Source organism: Carlito syrichta, unplaced genomic scaffold, assembly GCF_000164805.1.
Source record: "Carlito syrichta isolate Samal-C Ts95f unplaced genomic scaffold, Tarsius_syrichta-2.0.1 Scaffold307339, whole genome shotgun sequence".
NCBI lineage: Eukaryota > Metazoa > Chordata > Mammalia > Primates > Tarsiidae > Carlito > Carlito syrichta.
Genome location: NW_007251435.1, coordinates 803,958 through 831,211, shown reverse-complemented (window position 1 = coordinate 831,211; position 27,254 = coordinate 803,958). Strand labels below are relative to the sequence as shown.

Here is a 27,254-nt window from a genome sequence, read left to right as displayed (position 1 = left end):
CGACCTGCTGGGCTCCGGCAATCCTTCCGCCTCAGCCTTCCAAGTAGCTGGAACTACAAGGTGTGCACTACCACGCCCGGCTAATTTTTTGATTTATTGTAGAGATGAGGTTTCGCCAAGTGGCCCAGGTGGATCTCGAACCGCCAGGCTCAGGCAATCCACTCACCTCAGCCTCCCAAAGGCGTGGGATTACAGGCTGAGCCACCGAGCCCAGCTAACAGCTTCTTAGATTAATGATAATTCATGTTAGTAAAGCTCTTTAATTTACACAGTACTTTCATTTTCTTTAGTTTAAAGAATTTTCAACCTTGTTGTTGGAATTCTTATTTAGTTGTGAGTCTTTTGTTAGTTATATATGTTGCAAATATCTTTTACTATGCTCTTTTTTTTTTGAGTTGAAATCCCACTCCGTCGCCTAGGCTGGAGTGCAGTTGCATGCTCACGGCCACCCCAGCATTGACCTGCTGGGCTCTGGCGATTCTTCCACCTCAGCCTTCCGAGTAGCCAGAACTATAGGCATGCACTACCATGCCCAGCTAATTTTTGACTTAATGTAGAGATGAGGTCTTGCCAAATTGCCCAGGCTGGTCTGAAACCCATAGGCTCAGGCAATCCACCTGCCTCAGTCTTACAAAGCGCTGGGATTACAGACTGAGCCTCCAAGCCCGGCCCCATTATGCTCTTAATGGTATCTTACATGCTTGGCAGGGTTTCTGATAGAATTTTAATAGTTAAATTTATTAGTTATTTTCTTCCTAATGCTTTCTTTTCGATTTTTGGAATCTTTGCCTTTTCTAAGGCATGAAGATTTTTCTCCTGCTTGAGTTTTCTATGTTCATGTACATATGTGTATTATCTGTAAATTGTAGTCATTTTTTGAATCCTTCTCCTTTTACTTCTTTTTCTTGCCTAATTGCATTGACTAATACTCTCAGTACTATCATAAGTAGAAGTGGTGATGGAGAATTCTCTTCTCTTGTTTTTAGTCTTCAAGGAAAAGCTTTCAGTATTTCACAATTAAGTATGAGGCTTGCTGCAGTTTTTGGTAATTAACTTTTATTAGATTAAGTAAATTCCCTTGTAATCCTAGTTTGCTAAGAGTTTTAAATCATGACTGATATAATATTTTAGCAAATGCTTTTTCTGCATTAACTGAATTGATTATATATTTTTCTTTGTTTTCTTAATATAATAAATTACATTTACTTTTTAAAAAATTGAGATATAATTTGCATCATATAGTTTACCATCTTAAAATGTACAATAAAAGGTTTTTAGTATATTCAAAAGATTGTACAGTCATTACCACTATCTAATTCCAGTACATTTTCATCACAACACCTAGTAAGAATTTATGAAAAGTAGAAAACTAGGAGAAAGCTCACGCTGTTTACTTCTCTTGGCCTTTGCTTATTCTGTTTCTTTCTGGAATTCCCTTCCATATCTCTGCTTGGCTAACTCCTGTTTCTTTTTCATGACTTCTTTCAGGTATTATCTTCACCAGAAAGGTGATTTATTACCAACCTTCATTTGTAAACTAAGCATGTATCATAGTCCTATTATATAGGTTGAGGACTTAAGCTCAGAAAAAGTAACTTTCCTGGGGAATCGCACAGTGAGTTAGTAGCAAAGATAATACTGAATCTTTCTTCCTCTTACTCTTAGCCTAAGAGTCTTCCCTCTGGCAGGGATTTCTTTTAATTTCCTAACCTTAGTCTACTTAGCTGTAAAATGGAAATAACTCATGCTGTCCAGCTTCTGGGTTTGTTGTGAGGAGCTAATGAGACAATGACTATGAAAGAGCTTTGTGAAGGGCTATTGCACAAGTAAGGGAGGTGGTTGCTACTTCCAAGAAGGTATTGACTGGGTTCCAGGTGGTTCTGGAACTGCATGGCTTCTCCATTTCTTCCTGTATTCCTGTCTCAGGAACTTTGTTTCCTGCAGGTGGTCCCCAGCTAGGGTACTCAGCCAAAATTGCACAGCACCCAGGTTAAATCCTGCCACTAGATTTCCTCTTCTCTCTACTTTCACTCCTCTCCCACTTCAGCAGGTCCTTCCTGTTCTTGTACCCCAGGTCTAGTCTAGTTAAACAGTTAAGTCAGTAAGTAGTAGCTTACAATCAAATCAGTCATTAGGAATCAGAGGATATAATCAAGGGTGAAAGACTTGATCAGGTGAACTGAGTTTTGCAACTGTGGGCTCTATGTTATTTATTTATTGATCTATTTATTTTAATTTTTTTTTAGCCATGCACTCTATGAATCAGGACAAGTCAATTTACTTCTCAGGGCCTCTCTCCTCAGGGAGTGGAATTACATGGTCTGATTCATTCTCTAATATTTTCTAGGGTGTTCCTGAACTAAATAAACTCCATGCTGGATTTAAATTCAGAAGTATAATGATCATAATTAGAACCATGATTTTGGTCCTCAATAAGCTTACATTTTAGGTCTTAAAAATAGCAAGGAATCATACAAGACAGGAAATGACTAGATGCTTGGTGATGTAGCAGACTCAGTGCCTTGGGAATTCATAGGGAGAGGAAAGATTAGGAATCCTTCCTGAAAGAAATGGGACTTGAGCCAGTCTTTAAAGGATAGCTGAGACAGGGAGAATAAGAAGGGAGCATTCTGAACAGCAAGAAGAAAAAATGAGCGGAAACTTGGAGGTGGGAATATGTGAGCTATGTTCAAAGGTCCCAGGATGAAATATGGCCAGTAGAAGCACAGCTTACTTCAGCATTACCTGTGTGTTTATGTATTAAATGATTTCATTTCCCTGGGGCTCTTTTCTATGAACTGCTCATCCCTGAGCCACTCTCTCTTTGAGTCTTCATTACCAGAGTTCCTTCTGTAGTTAACAGTTCATGTCTATAATGTATTTTATAGTATATCAATAATATACAATAGAAATAATATATAAAAATATAGATATAAAAAAATCTAAATAAAACATTAATATAATGATACTTCCCTAAAACCTTTTAAGTGACCAGATCAGAGGACATTTAGAAACAGAAAGCAGTTTGGAAGAGAAAGCACTTCCAAAGCTCTGCCACATGTCCCATGCATTCTAGCTATGAAGAAGACAGATGGACTTATGTCATAAATGACTGTTTGACTTGGGGCCCTGGTATACCCCTTAGCCTTCTCTTTCTCAAAGCAGCTGCTGGGAGGGAAATTGCCAAGTGCATAAATAGCTTAAACTCTAGCACTTGGCATGTAGGCAAATGGTTTTCATTAAAATACTGAAGAAAGAACCTTTGGAATCAGACCTGAGTTCAAATTCTAGCTCTCACTAGCTATACAAGTAAATGATTCAGTTTTCTTATCTGTAAAATGGCTGTAGTAATATCTATCACATAGAATTGTAAGAATGAAGGAAAATAATGTATGTTATGGATGCATATATGATAAGTTCTTGATATCATGTCTTCTTAGTACACCAAAGTATCTTTTCTTGCTTTAACTTGAAATTATTTAGGGGAGGTAAAGTAGATTGTAAAGGGCTTAACTTTGAAGCAGAATTTTTTTTTTTTTTTTTTTTTTTGAGTTGGAGTCTCACTCAGTCGCCCAGACTGGAGTGCAGTGGCTGCTCCTGGCCACCGCAGCCTCGACCTGCTGGGCTCCGGCGATCCTTCCGCCTCAGCCTTCCGAGTAGCCGGAATTACAGGCATGCGCTACCACGCCCGGCTGATTTTTTTCTTTATTGTAGAGATGAGGTCTCGCTGTCCAGGCGGGTCTCGAACCCGTGGGCTCAGGCAATCCACTCACCTCAGCCTCCCAAAGGCGCGGGATTACAGGCTGAGCCACCGAGCCCAGCTGAAGCCAGAATTTTTGAATCTTCATTACTTGATAACTATAGGCAAGTCTGTTCCTCAGTTTCCTAGTCTACAAGTAAAAATTGCCTCTCAGGATTGTGGTGATTGTATTAGATAATATATATGAAATACCTATTAAAAACTGTGAGATGCCATCTCAGGAAGGAATCTCACTACAGAGCTTTGAGAGGTGCATCTTTCTGTTTTCATAGACTCGTAGAATGTAGGGACTGGAAAGGCCCTTAAGATAAATCTAGTCCATCCTTTGTTCAGATGAGAAAACAGCTCCTGGACTATATACTGTAATAAGGTAGAGGCAAACTGACTTGGCCTCTAGACCTTCTTGTGTTCCTCCACATTTTGTTAACTTTAATCATGGTTACACTGGGTCTTTAAGGCATTAGAAATTAAGAATTCCTTTTGGTTAATTTGCTGGGCTTCCCAGACAGCAGGATTTTTTGTTTTTGTTTGTTCGAGTTAGGGTCTTACTCCGTAGCCCAGGCTGGAGTGCAGTGGTGCAATCCTGGCTCACTGCGGCCTTGACCTCCTGAATTCAAGTCATCTTCCTATCTTAGCCTCCTGAGTAGCCGGGAATCCAGGTGCATGCCCCCATGTCCAACTTATTTTATTTTTTGTAGCGACTAAGTCTTGCTATGTAGCCTAGGCTGGTCTCAGACTCCTTGGCACAATCTTCCTGCCTCGGTCTCCCAAAGTGCTGGGGGGTTATAGGCGTGAGCCACTGTGACTGACCCTGTAAATACATATGTGAAGTAGACAAATCTTGCCCTCTATAGGAGCCTACAGCTCGACAAAGAGTTAAATAAGCCTAAAAACAGTAATGTCCCTGTTTCTTTTTTCCTTTTGTCTGTTTCTCTTGCAGCAAATAAAAAGAAGGAGAAGGAACGGCCAGAGATATCTCTTCCTTCAGATTTTGAGCACACGATTCATGTTGGTTTCGATGCTGTCACAGGGGAGTTTACAGTAAGTCCTGGGTCACAGAAAGGCCTTTGGTCTTTTAGAGTTCTAGCAATGTGCTGTTAGATTCAATCCTTTCTCTTCTTCTTGATGCTTTTGTGTGTGCCTGAGATCTTGATTACAATCTTCTCACATTCATGAGAGGGATACTTTCCTCATTTCCAAAATTGTATCCAGAGAAGACTGTCAAGCTCCATTCCTTAAATTAAACCTCTGTTAAATGGTGGGCTTATGTGGGACATTGATGATGCAGGAGCATCTTCCTGCTCTAAAGGAGATATTGCCTGGTGAAGGAGCAAATGTCTTAAGAAATAACTAATACAATGAGAAAGGTATTACAAAAGAGGCTTATGTAAACTCTTGAGAGTATAGAGAGAAAATAATCACTAACAAACTCATCTTTAGCTGCTAGCAGGTATCAGAGTTAGCTCCAGTTTTCCTTCAGGGTCCCCTCTGATTATACCTTCTTGACAACCTTGCATGTCTTTCTTATAGGGGATGCCAGAGCAGTGGGCCCGCTTGCTTCAGACATCAAATATCACTAAGTCAGAGCAGAAGAAAAACCCGCAAGCTGTTCTGGATGTGTTGGAGTTTTACAACTCAAAGAAGACTTCCAATAGCCAGAAGTATATGAGCTTTACAGGTATGACTGTGTTCAGGGCATTCTTGGCAAGAGACGGTTTTAATCTGGGTGGTAAAGCTTCACATGCCTAATAGTCTGAGGCGAGAGAAGAAAGTATTAGAAAGAGTGGAGGTGGCGAGGTAGCACTTTAGCTAAAATGAAATTCAGGAATTTGAGTCCCAAGATGATGGCTTTTTGGGCTTTTTGCATCAAACTTGAGTCTTCACTCTGAAACTACACATTTTTTTTAAAAACAGCATGATATTATGTATAAAGAACACAGGCTTTGTGCTAGAAGGTCTAAATTCTGACACTTGCTAGGTTCTGACAGTCACTTCGTTTCTTTGAGCCTCAAATGGGAATAATTCCTATCTCAAGAGGTTGTAGTGAGGAATAAATAAGCTCATGTGAAAGTTCTTTATAGATTGTGAAATAGCACTGTGAAAATGTGGTTATCATTATCATCTTTATTGTTAATATTGTTAGTTGTTTAATAACATTGATGTGTATCTTTTAAAGTAAGCAAGCCCAGTTTCGTCCTCTGGGAACTAATTTTTATCAGTCACATAACAAACAGGCCAATAATAATAAATTATTCTTTAGATGAACCCTTTGTATAAGGAACTGTGTTTTTCAGAGTATTTTTAATAGCAGAATTGGGATTAGAACCCAGCTCTCCTGATTCCAGCACCTTTTGAATTTACTACTTGCCTCTAGTAATTTTATTTGGATCTCCTTCTATAACAGAGAAATTTTTCCTTTCTTAGGATAACTTATGAGAGCAGGGAGCTTGTTTTTTATATAGCATCTCAGAATATTAGAGCAAATACTTTAGTGTATATCAGCTCTCCCTTGTTTTGCAGACATGAAAGCCAAAGAAGGCCTTTCTAATGTGGCTAACTTAATGGCGAGCTAGTCTTTTAATTCCCAGTCCAGCGCTCTTTGCTCATGTTGCCACCTTCAAAGGGCAGTGTGATTGGGAAGGTGAGAGCCAAGGATGAACTAGTTTTGAAGGATGCTTTCCTCAGCCAGTATCTGGCTTGTTTCAAGGGCACAGATGGTGGAGAGGATAGACTGCAGCTTCACTCATACTGCCATGGTGGTGCCCAGGAGAGGGCCATGCATGTGCCCAGCAGTATTTCCTTCCTCTCTTCTGGCCCTGCTGAGTGTCTCACTTTTTCCATTGAGGGACTGGGTCATTCCAAGGAGGAATTCGAGTGGAGGGTTACAGGGTGGGAAGGTTTTCTAGTCAGGAAACGAGCTTATGCTTAAGGACGTTATCATAGAGACAACAGATTAGAGGCTATCTTTGAAAGCTTCAGCACCTAAATCTTTGGGAGAATCTTTTCTGTACATGTACGTTGATATGTTCAAGTGGCATGTATATATGTATGTATGTATGAATGTATATGGAGGCATATCCCTGTGAGCTTGCATAAGTTTGGAGTTAAAGTTTAAGTGTTCATGAATGAACATGTGCATAGAAATGCACATTCAGGAAATTGTGTGTATTTCATTTGTGCATACATATATGAATAATAATTAATGTTTATATATGCATATGTATGCATACATTTACTTTTGGGTGTATAAATTTGTGTACATGCATATATGTATATGTATGAGTTTTAATTTTCTATAAGTTGTAGACAAGAGCCAGCTCTAGGTAAAGTCGTATTTTCGATGTCTTATCTCTCTTTTCCCTGTGTTCTCCCTTCTCATACTTTTAGTTATGATAATACTACTTCAGTTTGTATACGCTCACAAGTGAATTATCTCATGTGATTCTTATGATGGTCTTGAGGTATTGGAGGGGAGGGACTATCATCCCTATTTTATTTTATTTTTTATTTTTTATTTTTTTGAGTTGGAGTCTTACTCTGTCGCCCAGACTGGAGTGCAGTAGCCGCTCCCGGCCACCGCAGCCTCGCCTGCTGGGCTCCGGCTATCCTTCCGCCTCAGCCTTCCAAGTAGCTGGAATTACAGGCATGTGCTACCACGCCCAGCTGATTTTTTGATTTATTGTAGAGATGAGGTCTCGCTGCCCAGGCGGGTCTCGAACCCGCAGGCTCAGGCAATCTACTCACCTCAGCCTCCCAAAGGCACGGGATTACAGGCTGAGCCACCGAGCCCGGCTTCATCCCTATTTTAAAGACTCAAAGAAATTAATTAGGCTCAGAGAAATTAAATGACATACCAAAGGTGACTCAGTTGATATGTGATGGAATTGTGTTTTAAACTTGGGCCTTTAACCCTTTGCCATCTATAAGCCAAGCACAACCCTCCATAATAGTTTTTTGTCAGGTTTTCTGATTTTTCTTTTTTTTTGAGTTGGAGTCTCACTCTGTCGCCCAGACTGGAGTGCAGTGGCTGCTCCCAGCCACCAAATCCTCAACCTGTTGGGCTCCGGCGATCCTTCCGCCTCAGCCTTCCAAGTAGCTGGAACTACAGGCGCGCGCTACCATGCCCGGCTATTTTTTTGATTTATTGTAGAGATGAGGTCTCACCAAGTTGCCCAGGTGGGTCTCGAACCCGCGGGCTCAGGCAATCCACTCACCTCAGCCTCCCAAAGCGCAAGATTACAGGCTGAGCCACCGAGCCTGACTAGTTTTTCTGATTTTTCAGCACTTAAATTTTTGTAACAATTAGTAGCAAATGTGATAGGAAAAAAGTAGACTAGATTGGCATTCCAACTGGATCTTAACCCTATTTGGCACCTTATTTATGTGACCTTGAACCATTCTTTTTTCCTTTCTGAGCCTCATTTTCCTCATTTTTTAAATGAAGGAGTTGTAAGTACTTTCTGTTCTGTCATTCTGTGCTTTGAAATTTGTTTTTGATTTATAGAAATTGTACATCACCTTTAAAGGAACAGTGTTTACTTGTTTTGTATATGACATAAGAGTTTATTAACAAAATAACCAGTCCTTAAAAATGCTAGCCGTAGATAGGTTAGGAGTAGTGCAGTGAAGGCATAGTGTTGTACTCTGCCTAAGTGAATGTTCTTTTGGACAAGAAAAACAAATGAATTATGTCTAAGATATATCCTGAAATGATTTCTAATTTTCTTGCTAAGATTTCCATTGTGTCTCCATTTCAAATTTCCTCAAATCTAAGAGACTACTGATTGTAAGATATGTCATTATTTTATATATCACTACAGGGGGACAAAGCTGCTAATTAAACCATGAAATGCCTTTGATTGTAGGACATATCACTATTTCAGAGTTATTATGTGAAAAAAAAGTACATCTCAGAATCAGTGAAAAATGGTAATGGCTTCATTGAGGGAGCTTGTTTCTATTCTTAGATTGTTATTATTCTATTATTATTCATGTCTATAATTAGACTTGACAAGATTAAGCCCTCTCTTTTCTTAAACATTAGTCCCAAAATCCCTGTGGGGAATAGATTTGGTTATAGAAGGATTTCTTACGAAAGCTGAAGCTATAGGCTGGTCATGATTTGGCATGGATGGTTCAGGATGGTGCTATGGGTTCTTTCCCTTTCTCTTTGAATGCAGGAAATTTCCTTGGCCATTGAAGCCTAATGGTGATATAGCTGATGATGTGGATACAGTTCTAGCATAATATTTAAAATTACACCAGAATTCAATTTTTTTTTTTTTTGAGTTGGAGTCTCACTCTGTCGCCCAGGCTGAAGTGCAGTGGCACACTCACGGCCACACCAGTGTCAACATGCTGGGCTATGGTGGTCCTTCCGCCTCAGCCTTACAAGTAGCCAGAACTACAGGCGTCCAGTACCACACCTGGCTAATTTTTTATTTATTATAGAGACAAGGTCTCGCCAAGTTGCCTGGGCTGGTCTCAAACCTGCTTGCTCAAGCAATTCACTCGCCTTGGTCTCCCAAAGTGCTGGGATTGCAGGCTGAGCCACCAAGCCCAGACAGAATTCAAATCTTAATTCTTCTGTCTAACCTGTCTGTATCCTGCAAGTATCCATCATGCATCAGAATAAAGGACCATATGTACGGTAGAGGTGTCATAAAATTATAAGGGAATTGAAACATTCCTATCACCTAGTGATGTCATAGCCATCATGAGATTGCAGCACACTTACTTAATTTTTTAATTTTGGATTCAAGGGGAACAAGTACATATTTGTTACATGAACATATTGTGTACTGGTGGAGATTGGGCTTCAGGTGGTCTATTCCCCAGGTAATGAATATTTTACCCAGTAGGCAACTTCTGAACCCCAACCCTCTCCCTGCCTTTCCCCTTTTAGTGTCCCCAGTGTCTATTCTTTCCATTTTTGTGGCCATTTAGCTCTACCATGTAAGTGAGGACTTGCAGTGTTTGGTTTTCTGTTTTTGAGCTAGTTCACTTATGGTGATATTCTCCAGCTCCATCCACAATACTGCAAAAGACATGATTTCATTCTTTTTAATGGCTCATAGTATTCCATGGCGGGTGTTTACCGCATTTTCTTTATCCAGTCAATTGTTTATGGTCACTGAGGTTGATTACATGATTTTGCTGTTGTAAATGGCACTGTAGTGAACACAAAAGCACAGGTATCTTTTTTATATAGTGATTTGTTTTCCTTTGGGTAGATAACTACTAGTAGAATTGCTGGAATCTCATGGTAATTTTATTTTTAGTTCTTTGAGAAATCTCCATACTGTTTTTCTTCGAGTTTGAAATCCCACTAACAATGTATGAGAGTTTACAATCTCACTAACAGTGTATGAGTTTTCCATTTTCTCTGCATCCTCGCCAACATTTGTTGTTATTTGACTTTTTAATAATAACTATTCTGATTGGTATAAGATGGTATCTCACTATTTTTGTAATTTGCATTTCTCTGATGATTAGTGATGTTGAGCATTTTTCATAAGTTTGTTGGCTGCTTGTGTCTTCTTTTGAGAAGTGTCTGTTCATGTCCTTTGCCCACTTTTTGATGGGGTGGTTTGTTGTTTTATGTTGAATTGTTTGAGTTCTTTGTAGATTCTGGATATTAGTCCTTTGTTGTTGACATAAATAGGTTTTTTGTTCACTCTATTGATTATTTCCTTTTCTTTGCAGAAGACTTTTAGTTGAATTAAATACCATTTGTCTATTTTTGTTTTTGTTGCATTTGTTTTCTAAGGTCAAATAGTATTTGCTTCATGAATTTGGGTGCTCTAGTGTTAGGTGTGTATATATTTAAGATAGTTAAATCTGCTTGTTGAATTGCACCCTTTATCATTATATAATGCCCTTCTTTGTCTTTTTTACTGCTGTGGGTTTAAAGTCTGGGTTATCTGGTATGAGAATGGCTGTACCTGCTCATTTTTGTTTTCCATTCATGTGTTATAACTTTTTCCACCCATTTACTCTGAGTCTTTGACTGTGTTTGACCATAGGTGGTTCTCTTGTAGGCAGCAGATGGTTGGGTCTTGTTTTTCTTTTTCTGTTTTTTTCAGTTTCCCACTCTGTATCTTTTAAGTGGGGCATTTAGGCCATTTACATTCTGGGATAATATTGATGTGAAGTTTTGTTCTTGCTGTAGTGCTGCGTGAGTTTTGTACTTATGTGACCTTTTATGATAGCGAGCATTGTCATTTTGTTTTCATGTTTAGGACTCCTTTGACCATTAGTGGTGAGGATCCCCTTAGTGTTTGTTTGTTGGGGGAAAGACTTTATTTTTCCTTTCTTTATGAAGCATTTTTCTGGCATGATATAAATATCTTCCCTATCATTTTTTTTCTCTTAGGAAGTTGAAAATACGCCCCCATTTTCTTCTGATTTTATAGTGTTTCTGCTTAGAAATCTGCTGTTAGTCTAATGTCCTTTCCTTTATAGGTGGGTCAGTGCTTCTTTCTTGCTGTTCTTAGGATATTTCCTTTCACGTTGATTTTGGATAGTCTGACAACTATATGCCTTGGTTCTTTGAGCTTCTTATATCTGGATGTCTAGATCTCTCTCAAGACCAGGGAAGTTTTCTTGAATTATTTCCTTGAATATGTTTTCCATGCTTTTTACATTAACTTATTCTCCCTCTGCAATGCCTCTGATTTGTAAATTTGGGTGCTTTATATAATTCCATATTTCTCAGAAGCTTAATTCATTTTTTCCTATTTTTTGTCTGGGTTAATTAGAAAGACCTATCTTCCATCTCTGGGATTCTTTCTTCTACTTGGTCTACTTAATTTTAAAATAAATTTAGTGTAGTCTACGTGTTTATAGAATCTACAGTAGCATATGGTAATGTCCTAGGCCTTAACATTCACTTACCACTCACTCAACCAGAGCAACTTGGAGTCTTGCAAGCTCTATTTATTGTAAGTGCCCCTACAGGTGTATTTTTAAAAAATCCTTTATACCATATTTTTACTGAACTTCTCCCATGTTTAGATATTTTTAAGATATATCACATATCTATAAAACACAAACACTTACCATTGTATTATAGTTGCCTACAGTGATAGGTGGTGCAGGTTTGTAATCTAGGAGCAATAGGCTATACCATATACCCTAGGTGTGTAGTAGACTGTACCATCTGTGTTTGTGTAAATACATTCTATTTGCACAATGACAAAATCACACCAACAGTACATGTCTCAGAAAATATCCCGTCACTAAATGTCACACAATTACTTAACTTCTCTGAACTTTGGTTTCCAAATTTACAAAAGTGGGTATAATAATAGTACTTAGAATCATAAAGAGTATTAGAGGAGGCGATATGTAGAATGTGCTTAGCATGATGTCATACTATTATTCTCTGAACATGGCAAGTACTTAACCAGATAGATTTCCTTAGCTTTCAAGCCAGAGTATTAGCTTTCAAGTAATTGTTTATTGACTAAGTCTCTGGTCTTTCTTCCTTTGCAGATAAGTCAGCTGAGGATTATAATTCTTCTAATACTTTGGTAAGTCTTTATTCTATTTTGATATGAACGGGTATGGAGGTAAGGATCAAGACTTTATGGTAGAGGCAGGGCCTAATCTGGGAGGCACTCATATTGGTTACTCCTTTACCCTGGGCCTAGGAATTCCTATCTATTCAATAAAGGAATTAGACTTAATAAGCAGTGGATATCCCTTACAGCTTTACTGGTCTGGAAATTCTTTTTTTGATATTTGCATTTTTTGTTTTTTTAGCTGCGAGTCTTACTTTGTCACCCAGACTGGAGTACAGTGGCACAACAGCTAATTTTTTTATTTTTTTGTAGGATGAAGTCCTATTTACTTTGTTTTCTAGGTTGGTCTTGAACTCCTGAGCTCAAGCAATCTTTTTGCCTTGACCTCCCAAAGTGCTAGGATTACAGGCATGAGCCACCATGCCCAACTTTATTTTTAATCTGTATGAATTCATAATAGTTGTATAATGTTCCAGAAATTCTAACCCGAGAACCAAAAGATGTGACTTCTAGGCTCAGTTTTTAAGTTTTGTAGATTTGGATGTCAGGAAAGCTAATTAGCTTCTCTATGCTTCAATGTTTTTATCAATAAAACGAGGATGATATACTCTGTCTTATCTGGACATGTCTTGAAATACCTGAATTTAGAAGAAAATTCTCTTTCCTTGATCTATGGAGTCCATAAAATCATGATTAGGTCTAATTGTTGAAGGGAGCACATTTTATTTATTTAAGGTTTTTCATTCTGTCTTCGGAAGTTGTAACGAATGCCCTGCCATTCAAAGGGATGTTATAGGAATCACTGAAAAATTGGCTGGGAAGTGCAAGTAGATGGCCTCAGTGGTCCCTCTGTCTTTGTCAACTTACAAATTCTATTTTCCAGGGCAATTGTAAGGATAAAATCGATGTTGATGTGCTTGATAAGGTCTTATAAATAGTAAAATGTGATAATATAAGAGAATAATACTGCTATTATTTTGTATTTGATGTTTGATGTTGTCTCTTGTACAAAGGTAGTTATTCCATATTGATTTACTAAACATTTGCAAAAGCCCCTACTCTATACCAGGTCCTGTATGAATAAGTGATACAAAGACAGACATTGTCCCAGCACCTAAGAACTTCCTGGTCTTGTGGGAGACATGAAGGCACAAACAGATAGTCACAATGCAACATACTAAGCTTCTTGAGGCCAGGGGCAGTCCTTATCTTGTTAGTTGCTGTATTCTTGGCATGTGGCAAGTCCTGACATTCAGTGGACATTTACTCAATAAAAGGTTGAATGGGTCAGAGAAAGCTTCCTGATGGTAAAGTCTGAGCTGAATGAGGTAGAAGATACCAAGGATTAAGGAGAGATGAGAGTATTCTGTACAGAAAGGGAATAGCATGTGCATGGACAAGGAGGTTCGTGAGGTATGCTTGTACAGGGAAATGCAAGTAGTTTGTTATGACTGGAATGTGAAGTGTGAAGGGAGCAGAGGTGGGTGATGAGGGGGAGTGGTAAGCAGGCCGTATCATGTAGGAGTTTGACTTTATCTTAAAGGTGATGAGAAGCTTAAAGAATTTTAAGCAGGAGAGTATTTACTTTCTAACACGATACTGAATCACCATCAAAATACTTTGAGCCATGTTTCCAGCAGTGGGAACTGGTTTACTCTGAGTCGTTTTTACTGTTATTAAATATTTTAAAAAGTCACATGTTCAGTGACTTACATTTTGTTGGAGCCTTTCTTATTCACTCTTAATCCTTACAGGAGCTTAATAAAGTAGGTGATTATTCTTGTTTTATAGATGATAAAACTGAAATAAAAAAGGGTTGATGGCAAGAGGCATCTAATTCCCAGTCTGCACTGCTTTCTCCTGATTCATGCTGCTTTTCATCAAATGACAGAGATGTGATTAAAAGTTGGGGAAGAATTTGCAAACATAAGATCTTTGAACAGTAAATTAGTGAAGAAGGGGTTTAAACAAAGCTGAGTTGTGCGTTGTGGCTCAAGTGTCTTTATGTATTTGTAGGAATAGTGACAACTGTCAATATTGAGTGCCTAATATGCACTGTCTTAAGAACTTTATATATATGTTAGCATAATTAGCCTCGTGATTACCTTGTGAAGGAAGTATTATCATCCCCATTTCATAGCCAGAAAAACAGACTTTCCTGAAGATTTATAATTTGAACCAGATTAGAACTAGGGTTTTCTGATTCCCAATCCCAGTTCACTGTGGCAGGGAACAAAGAAAGAAGACGTCACAGAGGTCTTATAAAGGAGACTGCAGTGAAGCCTTACCTACGTTGTTTGTTATTTAGGAGGAAGAGCCCTGGGGCTCATGCCATATGGCAGAGAGGATAACACCTGCTTGGTAAAACCTTGTACTGGTTTAGTATCTACAATTAAAACCACTCAGACTGTCAAGGATATTTTCTCCCCCGGTTCAGAACATTTGTCCCTATAGCTCAGTGCCCTATATTTCTTTATTAGTTTTATTTATTTGGAAGATATGTTTTGTATTGTGGTAGCATGTCATTGTTTTCCATATTAGTTTCACACAGATAATTTCACTTGATTTGTGAAATAATGAAACACAATTGTTTCCATAATACAGATTAAGAAATTGAGACTCAAAAAGATCAAGTGATTTTCTCTCTATCCTTGAGTGAGTTAGTAGTAGAATCCAGTGCAAAATTCTGCTCTTTTGAGCATTCATTTATTTGCTCATACTATAAATATTGACTTAGTACCATATTTGTGCCAAAGTAGGTGACACAAAATGAATAGGTGACACAAAAATGAATGTGCACTATCTTAATCCTTGAGAAAAAGAACAATGATTGATAGACTGGGAGATACAGGCTGCAAGAAGAATATGCATAATGCACAGTGGGGTCATATTTGACAGAGTGATTTATTCTGCCTGGTAGCACAGGGAGATTTTCACAGGATGCTAGGCCTTAAAAGTTTGTTCACTTAACAAACATGATCTTTACAGTTCCTTTTAGTTCTGAAATTTTGTTATCTGTGGCTCACTGGGCTAAGATCTGACCCTAAGATTCTGTATCATTTTAGTGCCTGATTCTCATTTATAAAATGAATGTCTCCCATATGATAGGTTCTCTGTGTGCTGAGGAGTCAAGGGCTAATAAGGTCTTTTTTCTTGATCTCACAATTTTGTGATGAATCAGAACATGTAAGCAAGAATTTATAGTGTTAGGTAACACAGGTAATTATACCAGGCAGAGAAAAGGGCAATGCAGAGGGGCAACATAAACAGAAGTCAGGTTAAGGATCCAGTATGTCAAACCAGAGAACTTGGACTTTGTGCTAGAGCTAAGGGAGTGTTTTAAATAAAAGATTGATACAGTGAGATATACAGTGTCTTAACTAACACCTTAGATTCTTCTGAATATTGGGTCAGGATGATGGAGGGAAATTATGTGCTTGCTATCTCAAATTTCTTCATTTCAGAAAAGACAAATTAAAAATAAATTTGAAGCATGACCTAAGTCAACTTTTGTGAGGAATTCTTGGGCAATAGAGAGCAGATAAAGTCAGACTGATCAGAACAGAAGACACTATAGCTTAAAGTAAGTGGAGGAGAAAACTCCTAGGAAGATAAAAGCAGCTCCAGAGAAAATGGGCTGAAGGAATACAAACAAGAAACAGGAAGGCGTCCTGGGTCATCTTCAAGGATAAATTAATTAAATTCTACATTTGAAACAGCAGGGGCAGCCTATAAGTAAGCAAAAGGCAGCAGGTGCTTTTGAGTCTAAGATACAACCAGATATTTTTCTTAAAAAGTAACCTGCCTTTTTGCCACATCCTCTCCAGCATCTGTTATTTTTTGAGTTATTGATGATAGCCATTCTGACTGGAGTTAGGTGGTATCTCAATGTAGTTTTAATTTGCATCTCCTTGATGACTAGTGAGGCTGAACATTTTTTCATGTATCTGTTGGCTGCCTGTGTGTCTTCTTTTGAGAAGTGTCTATTCATATCTTTTGCCCACTTTGTAATGGGGCTGTTTGTTTTTTTCTTTTTAGCATGTTTGAGTTCCTTGTAGATCGTTGATATTAGGCCTCTGTCAGACATGGAGTTGGAAAATATTTTTTCCCAGTCTGTGGGCTGTCTCCCTGCTCTCTTTATGGTTTCTTTGACTTTGCAGAAGCTTGTCAGTTTAGTGAGGTACCACTTGTCTATCTCATCTCTTATGGCCTGAGCATTTCAGGTTTTACTCAGGAATTGGTTGCCAGTTCCAACTTCCATAAGGGTGTGTCCTGTATTTTCTAAGGTTCTTACGGTTTGTGGTTTTACATTTAGGTCTCTGATCCATTTAGAGTTAATTTTTGTGTATGGGGATAGATAGGGATCCCATTTCAATCTTCTGCATGGAAATCAGTGTGGCGATTCCTAAAAGCTCTAAAAATTGACTTTCCATATGACCTCGCAATCCCCCTACTGGGAATATACCCAGAAGAACTCAAATAACTCTATAAAAAGGATACCTGCACATGTATGTTTATTGCAGCATTGTTCACAATAGCAAGATCATGGAACCAACCACGTTGCCCGTCAAAAGAGGACTGGATTTTAAAAATGTGGTACATATACCTGAAGGAATATTATGCAGCCATAAAGAAGAACAAAATCATGAATTTTGCAGCAACCTAGATGGAATTAGAATTTATAATACTGAGTGATCTTTCACAGAAACAAAGATCTGAGTATCACATGTTCTCACTTATAAATGTACCTTGAAGAACTACTGTAATACTATAGGAAAAGGATTGACAGTGGCGGGAAACTATAGGGAGCAGGGACAGAGAGTTGGGATTAATGGTAGTTGATATCTGCCTGGGAAAGAGGGGGGCACACCTCATCAACAAGGGTACCTTCACAGTGAATATTTGTATACCTAACCCTTAACTGTACCCCACAATTTCAAAACAAATAAAAGAAACAAACAAAAAAACACACAAACAAAAGTAAACTGCCGACTTGAAGAACGCTCCCGGTATGGGTTTAGGGGCCTGAGAGAGAATCAGAGTGGAACCTGAGTTAACTACACAATTCTACCACAGATATAAAGAAGAGAAAACAAAATGTAGCTCTGCAGTAGAAGAAAATACATTAAAGTTCTCCATCCCAAAAGTCACGTCTCATACTTTTGATACCTTGGAGGAAAGGAATCTCTGTGCTACTTGCTTTTTCATGCCTGCATACCCTAAGGTAACACTTGCCAGTGACCATTTCTCCATACCTTACAGACTGTATCAGACCTCATTCATAGGGGACAGTGAAACAGGCTTACATAAGTTCAGGAAAAACTCATGCTAGTTACATATACTAATTTAGTCCTTCCCTCATAAATATGAATGGACAGCCAAGGATCTCTAGACATTTGAGAGAAATAAAGCATTAAAGAAAAAGGACCAAGATAAATAAATAAAACTTTGCCACATGTGATAGCTTTCCTGTGATCCTAGCACTTTGAGAGGCTGAGGCAGAGGAGGATTGCTTGAGGCCAGAGTTCCAGGCCAATCTGGGCAACATTGTGACATGCATTCTCTACAAAAATTAAAATTAAAAAAATTTAACTAAGTGTGACACCTTCTGTTGTGACCACTCTGGAGGCTGAGGCAGGAGGATCACTTGAGCCCAGGAGTTCAAGGCTGCAGTGAGCTATGATCATGCCATTGTTTGGATATCAGAACCAGACCCTGTGTCTCTAAAAAAAGAAAGAAAAAAGGAAAACTAACCCTAAAGGAAATAGATAATTTAGGAAATCAAAACAAAACAATATGTTCAGAGAGGTTTTATAGCTGTTGCATCTCCAAAAACAGCCATCAGAAGAGTGTTCTTGGAATTAAAAATATAATAAAAAATAAGTTTTATAATGATTAAAGAACAAATGCATGTAAGTGAAGAAGGAATTAATGATATAAAATATAAAAGGTAGAAAATTTGAGAATAAGGGACAATAGAAGACTAATCAAGAGGATTCAGGAAGACTTAGAGAACAGAGGTAGTGGTGTGAAAAAATAAGCAAAGAAATAATAGAAGAAAACTCCTCCAGCTAAAGAAAGACATGAGTCTTCAGATGAAAGGCTTACTAATGACCAAGCTAGATAATTGGAAAGAAACCCAAGGATAAAGAAAAAAATCACAAAAGTTTCCAAAGAGAATACACAACTAATGTTCAAAGGGACATTAACATCAGACTTTTCATTAGCAATGGTAGACAAAAAAGCAATATCTTCAGAGGTATGAGGAAAATGATTTAGAACCAATAATTCTCAATCAAGCTAGCATTCAAGCATAAGGTCAAAATGGAGATATATTTGGACATGTGAAGATCAAGGTTTACCAGCCACAGATCATCTCTGAAAGGCTAAATACCAAATAGTAACAATAATTGCAAATAGTAATAATAATTTTAAGTGCTTAAGAATATTCACTTAAAATTATTATTTTTACCCAAATCCAATTTAATTGGATTAAAAAGTCAAGTAGGACTAAAAACATTGTAATAAATAGCTGTCACTCTGGGATCTTCCTTCACCATTGTCTTGGCAATCCATTTGTATTTCTTTGTTGGTGTTTCTATTTTTTCTATGCTATACATTTATGTTAAGTTTACTTTCACATTTTGATGGAGCAAATTCTCTAGTAGCTTTGAGAAAGTAAATGGAAAGTAAATGTTTAATATCTTTCATGTCTCAAAATGGGGGGTGGGAGGGACGTTCTCGCTTCTACTCTCATATTTGGTTCATATTTTGACTGATTATAAAATTCTAGGTTGGAAACAGTTTTTCATCAGAATTTGGAAAATACTGCACTTTTGTCATCTAGCTTTTAGTACTGCTGTGTCCAAAGCCATTTTATTTCTACTCCACTATATATGACCTTTTTTTCCATAAGAAAGCTTATAGGATTTTCTTTGTCATTGTTGCTTTGAAATGTTATAATTATTTTTATTTTTGTCTATTTATTGTGCAAAGAGCTTTGTGGACTCTCAGCCTGGAAACTCAAATCTTCAGTTATAGGAAATTTGCTTGAATTATTTTAATTATTGTTTCTTCCCCCCTGCTTTCTTTGTCCTCTCTTTCTGGAACTTCTTTTATTTAGATTTTGGACCTTTCAGACTGATGTTCCATTTTAAAAATATATTCTCTATTTTCCTTTCCTTTGTTTTGTTTTGGGGGAGCTATATATCTTCATCTTTCAACCTATCTATTGAAATTTTCATTTCTGTTTTCATGTTTAATTTCCAAGCACTCTTTTATTTAAAAAGGGTTATAGCATTGTATTCTTGTTTCCAAAATTATCTTTTTTTTTTTTAATCTCTTAGGAGATTAATGATAGACTTTCTTTTGATATTTTCTTCTTCATATTTAGTCTGTTTCTTTCAGGTTGCTCTTTCCCCCGTTTATTTTGGTTTCTCCCTTTTATGTTAGAGGTGTTCCTTACCTATTTGGTAATACTTAGAGGTCTACTCATATTTATGATTGAGGCACTAAAATGCTGACTAGAATTTTAAGCTCATTGGTGGTGGGCAATTCAGTGGTTCTAATAAATTTATAGTTGTGTAGCCATTATCTCAAAAAGTTCCCTTGTGTCCCTTTACCATTTATTCAAACTCCCATGCTCAGCCCTAGGAAACCACTGATCTGCTTTTGTCTCCATAAATTTGTCTTCCTAGACATTTTATTTAGACTCATACAACATGTAATCTTTTGTGTGTAGCTTCTTTTACTTAGCATAATGTTTTTGAAGTTCATCCATGTTGTAGCATATATCAGTATGGTGTACTTTATTTCTTTTTATGTCCAAATAATGTATTGCCTGGATACATTACATTTTGTTTGTCCATTCATCATTTAATATGCACTTGAGTTGCTTCCATTTTTTGGTCATTATGAATAATGCAGTTATGAATATTCACATACAGATTTTGTGTCGATGTATACTTTCATTTATCTGGGGTATTTGCCTAAGTCACGGAATTGCTGGATCATATCATAACTTTATGTTTAACCTTTTGAGGACTGTCAGACTTTTCCCCACAGTGTTGGCACCATTTTACATTTCCACCAGCAATTATTAGGGTTCCAACTTTAATGATGTTGAGTGTTTTTTCATGTGCTTATTGGCTATTTGTATATTTTCTTTAGAGAAATGTCTTTCTTGATGTTGATCTCTAATTTAATTCCACTGTGGTCAAATAATATAAGGGGAGACCCCCCAAAAAACACTGAAATTTATTTATTTAAAAATTGTGTATTTATTCTTTTTTTTTTTTGAGTTGGAGTCTCACTCTGTCGCCCAGACTGGAGTGCAGTGGCCGCTCCCGGCCACCGCAGCCTCGACCTGCTGGGCTCCGACGATCCTTCCGCCTCAGCCTTCCAAGTAGCTGGAACTACAGGCGCACACTACCACACCCGATTAATTTTTTGATTTATTGTAGAGATGAGGTCTCTCACCAAGTTGCCCAGGCGGGTCTTGAACCTGCGGGCTCAGGCAATCCACTTACCTCAGCCTCCCAAGGTGCGGGATTACAGGCTGAGCCACAGAGCCCGGCTTGTGTATTTATTCTTACACGTTTAAACTTCAGTACCTTCAAAGTACTCTTCATTTGATGCAATACCCCTACTGAGACACTTTTGCTACTGCTCAAAACAGTGTTTGAACTTGTCAGTTTTGATGCTTTTTAGTGCTTCTGCCGTTTTTTGTTTCACATCTTCCACATTGTCAAAACTTTTCCCTCTAAAGACTTTTTTCATCCAGGAAAAGAAAAAAAAAGTCGCCCAGGGTGAGAGTGGATACTAGGGAGGGTGGGGCATGGGAGTCATGCCATTTTTGGTTAAAAACTGCTGAACACCCAGCACGGTGTGGGTAGGTGTGCTCATAAATCACCCATCACGAAATAGGCAAATGCACTGAAAGAATCTACAAAAAAAATTCACTCAACCAAACACAGCCCCTCACAACAATGCTAGCTGGTCCACTGATGCTGATAGGTTCCTAGAACACTTACCTAGCAAGGAAGCTTGTGCTACAAGGGGCTTGCCCTCCAGATGATAATTCTGGGGGTTTTTGGGTTCCCCCCTCATTTGTTTTGTGTGATTTCAGTCTTTTTTAATTTATTGAGATGTGTTTTATGTCCTTGAATATAGTCTACTCTGGTGAATGATTCATGTAGAGTTGAAAAGAATACATACTCCATAGACATTGGTTGGAATGCTCTATGTATGTCACTGATTGACAGTGTTGTTCATGTCTTCTGTATCCTTGCTCATTTTCATTTTGGTTCAGTTAATTATTATTGAAAGTGGAATAGTGAAATATCCAACTATAATTGAAATCGCTAACTATAATAGAATTGTCTCTTTTTCACTTCAATTCTGATATTTCTTGCTTTATGCAAAACTGCTCTGTTAGTTTGTATGTATATTTATATTGTTATATTTATAATTGTTATATAATTGTTGTTAGAATTGTTATATCAATTGTTTTGACTTTTTATCATTTTGAAATGCCCCTCTTTGTCTCAAATAATATTTCCTTTCTCAAAGTCAATTTTTAAAAAATTAACATAGCCACTTTGGCTTTCTTATGGTTACTGTTTGCATAGTACATAGTTCTCTATTGTTTTGCTTTCAGCTTATTCATGTCTTTTAATCTATAATGTTTCTCTTATAGGCATCATATAGTCAAATCTTGCTTTTCCTTTTAGTCAGACAATTTATGCCTTTTGTTGGCTGTTTATACTATTCATGTTTAATGTAATTATTGTTTGGTTTGAATTCACATTTACCTAATTGCTATTTGTATTCTGTATGAATCTTAACTTTTTCTATTCCTCATTTGCTGTCTTCTATTAAATAAGTATTTTTATTGTATCATATTAATTTTTAAAACTGTATTTCTTAGTGGTTTCTCTTGGTATTAATTTATTACAATCTACTTCAGATTAATAGTAACTGAATTCCCATAAAACATATAAACTTTGCACCAGAATACCATCATTCTTTGCCCCTTCTTTGTGCTATTATTGTCACTCATTCATATATATAATATGAGTGTGTATGAATATATATATGTATATACATGCATATACTATATGAGGGAGAACCCCAAAAAAACCAGAATTTTTTTTTAGAGGGTGGTACTCTCTTAGTACAGGCTTCCCCTGCTAGGTGAGTGATCTAGGAACCCATCAGGATCAGTGTACCTGCTAGTGTTGTTGTGAGAGGCTGTGTTTGGCTTCAGTGAATTTTTTTGGAGGTTCTTTTAACGAGTTTGCCCATTTCATGATGGGTGATTTATGAGCACACCTGCCCAGACTGCACTGAGTGTTCAGCAGTTTTTGACCAGAAATGGCATGACCCCATGCCTCACCTTTCCTATTCACCTATTTTTACCCCAATGTTTTTGTCTTTCCCTGGATGAAAAATCCTCAGAGGGAAAAGTTTTGTCAATGTGGAAGAGGTGAAACAAAAAACAGCAGAAGCACTAAAAGGCATCAAAATTGACAAGTTCAAAAACTGTTTTGAGCAGTGGAAAAAGTATCTTGATAGGTGTATTGGATCAAACTGAGAGTACTTTGAAAGTGACTGATGTTTAAATGAATAAGAATACATACACAATTTTTGTAAATAAATTCTAGGTTTTTTGGGGTCCCCCCTCATATTTATTAAACAACTAGCAATATAACATTATAATTATGGCTTTATGCAACCTTATGTTTTTTAAAGAAGTCAGTGGGAGAAAATTTTAAAAGTATATTTATAAAGTCTCCATGTTATTCCACATATTTACCATTTCCTCTGCTCTACACTATTACTTGTGGACTTGAGTTACCATTTGTGTTATTTCCTTTCAGTATGATAGGCTTCTTTTGGTATGTCTTGTAAATCAAGTTTGCCAGCAATAAACTCTCCTTGTCTGTATTAATCTAGAATGTTTTTATCTCATCCATTTTTGAAGAATAGTTGGATATAGGTTTCTTGATTGGCAGTTTTTGAAAATTTCAGCTGTTTGGATGACCAGCTGGCCTCCGTTGCCTTCTGGCCTCCGTTGTTTCTGATCAGAAGTTTTTATTCTGATTTTTAAAATATTCTGATCAAAAGTCAGCTGTTAACTATACTGATTGTCTTTGTGCATGATTCCATTTTTCTTTTGCTGCTTTCAAGATTTTCATTTTGGTTTTCAGCAGCAGTCTTTCAGATGTATCTAGGTGTGAATCTTGCTGTGTTTCCCTACTTGGGGTTTATTGAGGTTCTTGGATCTGTAGATTAATATTTTTATCAAGTTTTGGAAGTTGCGACTTTTTAAAATATTTTTTTCTGCTCCCTTTTCTTTTTTCCTTCAGAGATTTCTATCATATATATGTCGATATGCATTATGTTGTTCTACAGTTCTTTGATGCGCTGTTAGTTTTTATTCAATACTTTTTTCTCTTTGTTCTTTACATTGGATAATTTCTATGGGTCTGTTTTCAAATTCATTAATTCTTTCTTCTGCCATATAGAGTCTGTTGTTTAGCTTCTTTAGTGAGTTTTGTTACTTGTTATTTTATTCTTTACCTGCAATATTTCCCTCTGGTTGTTTTAAAGTAATTTCACTGAGAATCTGTTTGTTGTTTCGTTGTTGTTATATTTTCTTTTAACTCTTAAAACATAGTTTCTTTTAGTGTTTTGAATATATTTATAGTATCCAATTTGAAATCTTATTTGCTAAATCGAAAGTTTGGGGGACAATCAGAGGGAGTTTCTGTTGATTGCTTTTCCCCCCTAGGCCATACTTTCCTGTTTCTTTGCATGAGTTGTAATTTCTTGTTGAAAAGTCAACATTTTAGATTATATTTTGTACCAATACTGAAACCTGCTCCTTAACCCAAGGTTGCTTGCTTTTTTGCTTATTTGTTGGTTTTGTGTTGACTTACTAAGGCTACATCTATGAAATATGTCTCCGTCTGTGGCCATTGATGTCTTTGCTCAGTGTTTTTTTGTTTTGTTTTTGTAGCCTAGCTCTCCAGAAGCTCACCTTGTTTGCTTAGCTTACTCTTCACCCGAGGATTTGACAGAGGTTGTGTTAAAAAAATTTCAGTTCAAGCCGGGCTCAGTGGCTCAGTCTGTAATCCCGCGCCTTTGGGAGGCTGAGGTGAGTGGATTGCCTGAGCCTGCGGGTTCGAGACCCGTCTGGGCAGCGAGACCTCATCTCTACAATAAATCAAAAAATCAGCCGGGCGTAGTAGCACATGCCTGTAATTCTGGCTACTTGGAAGGCTGAGGCAGAAGGATCGCCGGAGCCCAGCAGGTCGAGGCTGCGGTGGCCGGGAGCAGCCACTGCACTCCAGTCTGGGCGACAGAGTGAGACTTCAACTCAAAAAAAAAAAAAAAAATTTCAGTTCTGTGAGGCTCCTTGCCTCTGCTGAGGAGTCTTCGTGTAGGTAGGGAAGTACAAGTCTTTTTCTTGTCCTGTCCCAGCTTTTACTTTTTGTTGGGCCCTGTGGAATCTTTTATGTACAAGCACACAGCCAGACTTGTGTGACTAGCATGGGGCTTTTCTAGTGTCTTCTTTGCCTGTTAGCAGCCTCAGCTAGAATTTTTTTTTCCCTACTCAGTATTACAGCTTCTTCTAATAGAGTGGAATGGTTGGCCCTCCAGTGCTACTGCCTTCGAAGTCACTTTCACTGACAGTGCCACTGGGCCTGGGCATTGCCCACAGCTCCAAATGAAAACAAGCATTCTTAGACTATGTAGTTACAGCTTCTTCTGTCCTGGTGGAACTCCCACAGTGCCAGAGCTGGGAGTGGCATAGATAGGAACAACTCTTAGCCAAAATTTCAGAGATTCCTATTATTTTTACCCAAAGTTCAGGCATTTATCAATCATAAGCACTTCTTAGTATTTTGTATGCCTTTGTCAGATTTCTAGAGTACTGAAATGGTTCTTTTTTTTTTTTTTTGAGTTGGAGTCTCACTCTGTCACCCAGACTGGAGTGCAGTGGCCGCTCCCGGCCACCACAGCCTCGACCTGCTGGGCTCCGGCGATCCTTCTGCCTCAGCCTTCCGAGTAGCCGGAATTACAAGCATGCGCTACCACGCCCGGCTGATTTTTTTTTTGATTTATTGTAGAGATGAGGTCTCGCTGCCCAGGCGGGTCTCGAACCCGCGGGCTCAGGCAATCCACTCACCCAGCCTCCCAAAGGCACGGGATTACAGGCTGAGCCACTGAGCCCGGCTTGAAATGGTTCTTGTCAATTGAATTATAGTTGCTTTTTTTTTTGATATAGAGTCTTTGCCAGTCTCCTCTCTCTGCTATACCTGGCATGGTAGTCTGCTTATATTTTTAAAATAACAAAACAAAAAGATAAAGACGTTATTCAGGAATGTTATGAAAGATGCATTGGAGAAGGCAAAACTGGAGGTGTAGAAAGCAGTGAAGAAGATTTGTAAAGAATTGGAAAAAGTGAGAGATCATGGTGCCTAAGTGAAGGCAGCGGCAATGAGGCCAGAGTACAGAGGGCTGAGTGTAATGAACTTTTAAAATCCTGATATGGATTACTTCCCATTTTACCACACTGCTTCTCCAAGAATGGGAAACAGATTTTTTGTTTAGCCTGGTCTGCCTAGCTGAAGGAAAAGTATCAAGTTGACCTTATTCTAGGGTTGGCACAGTCTTCCTACTGGGACAAAATGCTTAGAGAGCACACCCTGGCTACTATCTTCTCTCTGGGTTAGGTTGTCAAATTTCAGTGGCCCTTTTCAGTCTGTTTGCATTACATCATTCCTAGTAGCTCAGAGACTTTAGTTATGATTCTGCTACCTAGTCATTTTCCTCTTTAATATTTTCCTTATTAGGCAGCTGCTGGCCACCAAAATTGCTTTAGGGCATAGATTTGTTTTTGACCATCTTAGCTGAACCTTGATACCTTCCCAAGATGGGTTTTACCAGCCTATCTATACTGAGAGTTGGTTTAGACTATGTTGAAGATATAATAAAGCAAATAAACTCTTATAGGGTGTAAAAAAACCATCAGACCCACTGATTTTTACTGTCAAATATAGGCTAATGGTTTAAGTCAGTTAATAGTACAATTCTTCACCATTTTGGTCTCTGCCTCCATAATCCTATTCTCTTTATCTCTACTCCCTTGTTGTTGAGTGTCCTGTTTTGTTTGTTTGTTTTAAGATGTGGGGTACAATTCAGGGCTAGGTATACAAATGTTAATTATGCAGGTACCCTTGTTGATGAGGTGTGCCCCTCCCTCCCCTGGCAGTTTCCCTCAACTTCCAATCCCACCCAACCTCCCCTGGTAGTTTTCCACTACTGCCAATCCTTTTCTTAAGTATTATGATAATTGTTCAAGGTCTGCTTATGAGTGAGAACATATGGTACTCTGTTTTTTGTTTCTGTGATAGACCACTGAGTATAATAGACTCTAAATCCAGAGTGTCCTATTGTTTAGCTATTTCATTCCAGTTTATCCTACTGTTGCATAAGACGTAATAATATAGCAATCCTGTACTGAGCACCTTCTAATCATCCGGCTGACATCATTATCATAGCCAACATTTGAATGTTTTAAAAATGAGATTTACATAGAGTATCTCATTTAACCTCATACTAAATAGCACCTAAACAAGTACTATTACTGGCTCCATTTTATAAATTAGAAGACAGAGGCAGAGAGTTAATATCTTACCCAAAATTCTAGTTCGTGAGTGGTAAAAGCATGATTTGAACCCAAGCTGGTGGATTCCAAAAATATCAGTTTTTAACTGTTCAATAGTGCCTGATAAAACAGGCAGTATAAAATAAAAGGTTTACAAATGAAGAGAATTATAAGATAGTCAGTGACATTTTGTTAGCATTTCTAATAAAGAAGAAAAAGAAAAAATAAGGAAAGACAAACCTAAAAATGACAATAGTGGAAAAGTATATGAAATATATTCCAACAGAGGATG

At 37.8% G+C, this 27,254-nt stretch overlaps 1 protein-coding gene across 2 annotated transcripts in view; it reads left to right on the top strand.

Annotated features, from left to right (window-relative positions):
* Window positions 1–27,254, top strand: part of PAK1 (p21 (RAC1) activated kinase 1) — a 96,784-nt gene that overhangs the window by 30,449 nt on the left and 39,081 nt on the right. For both annotated transcript variants that reach the window (XM_021715744.1, XM_021715743.1), the window contains 3 exons: window positions 4,701–4,801; window positions 5,291–5,438; window positions 12,257–12,294. In XM_021715744.1, coding sequence (XP_021571419.1) covers window positions 4,701–4,801; window positions 5,291–5,438; window positions 12,257–12,294 — 287 coding nt within the window. The remainder of the gene's footprint in view (window positions 1–4,700; window positions 4,802–5,290; window positions 5,439–12,256; window positions 12,295–27,254) is intronic.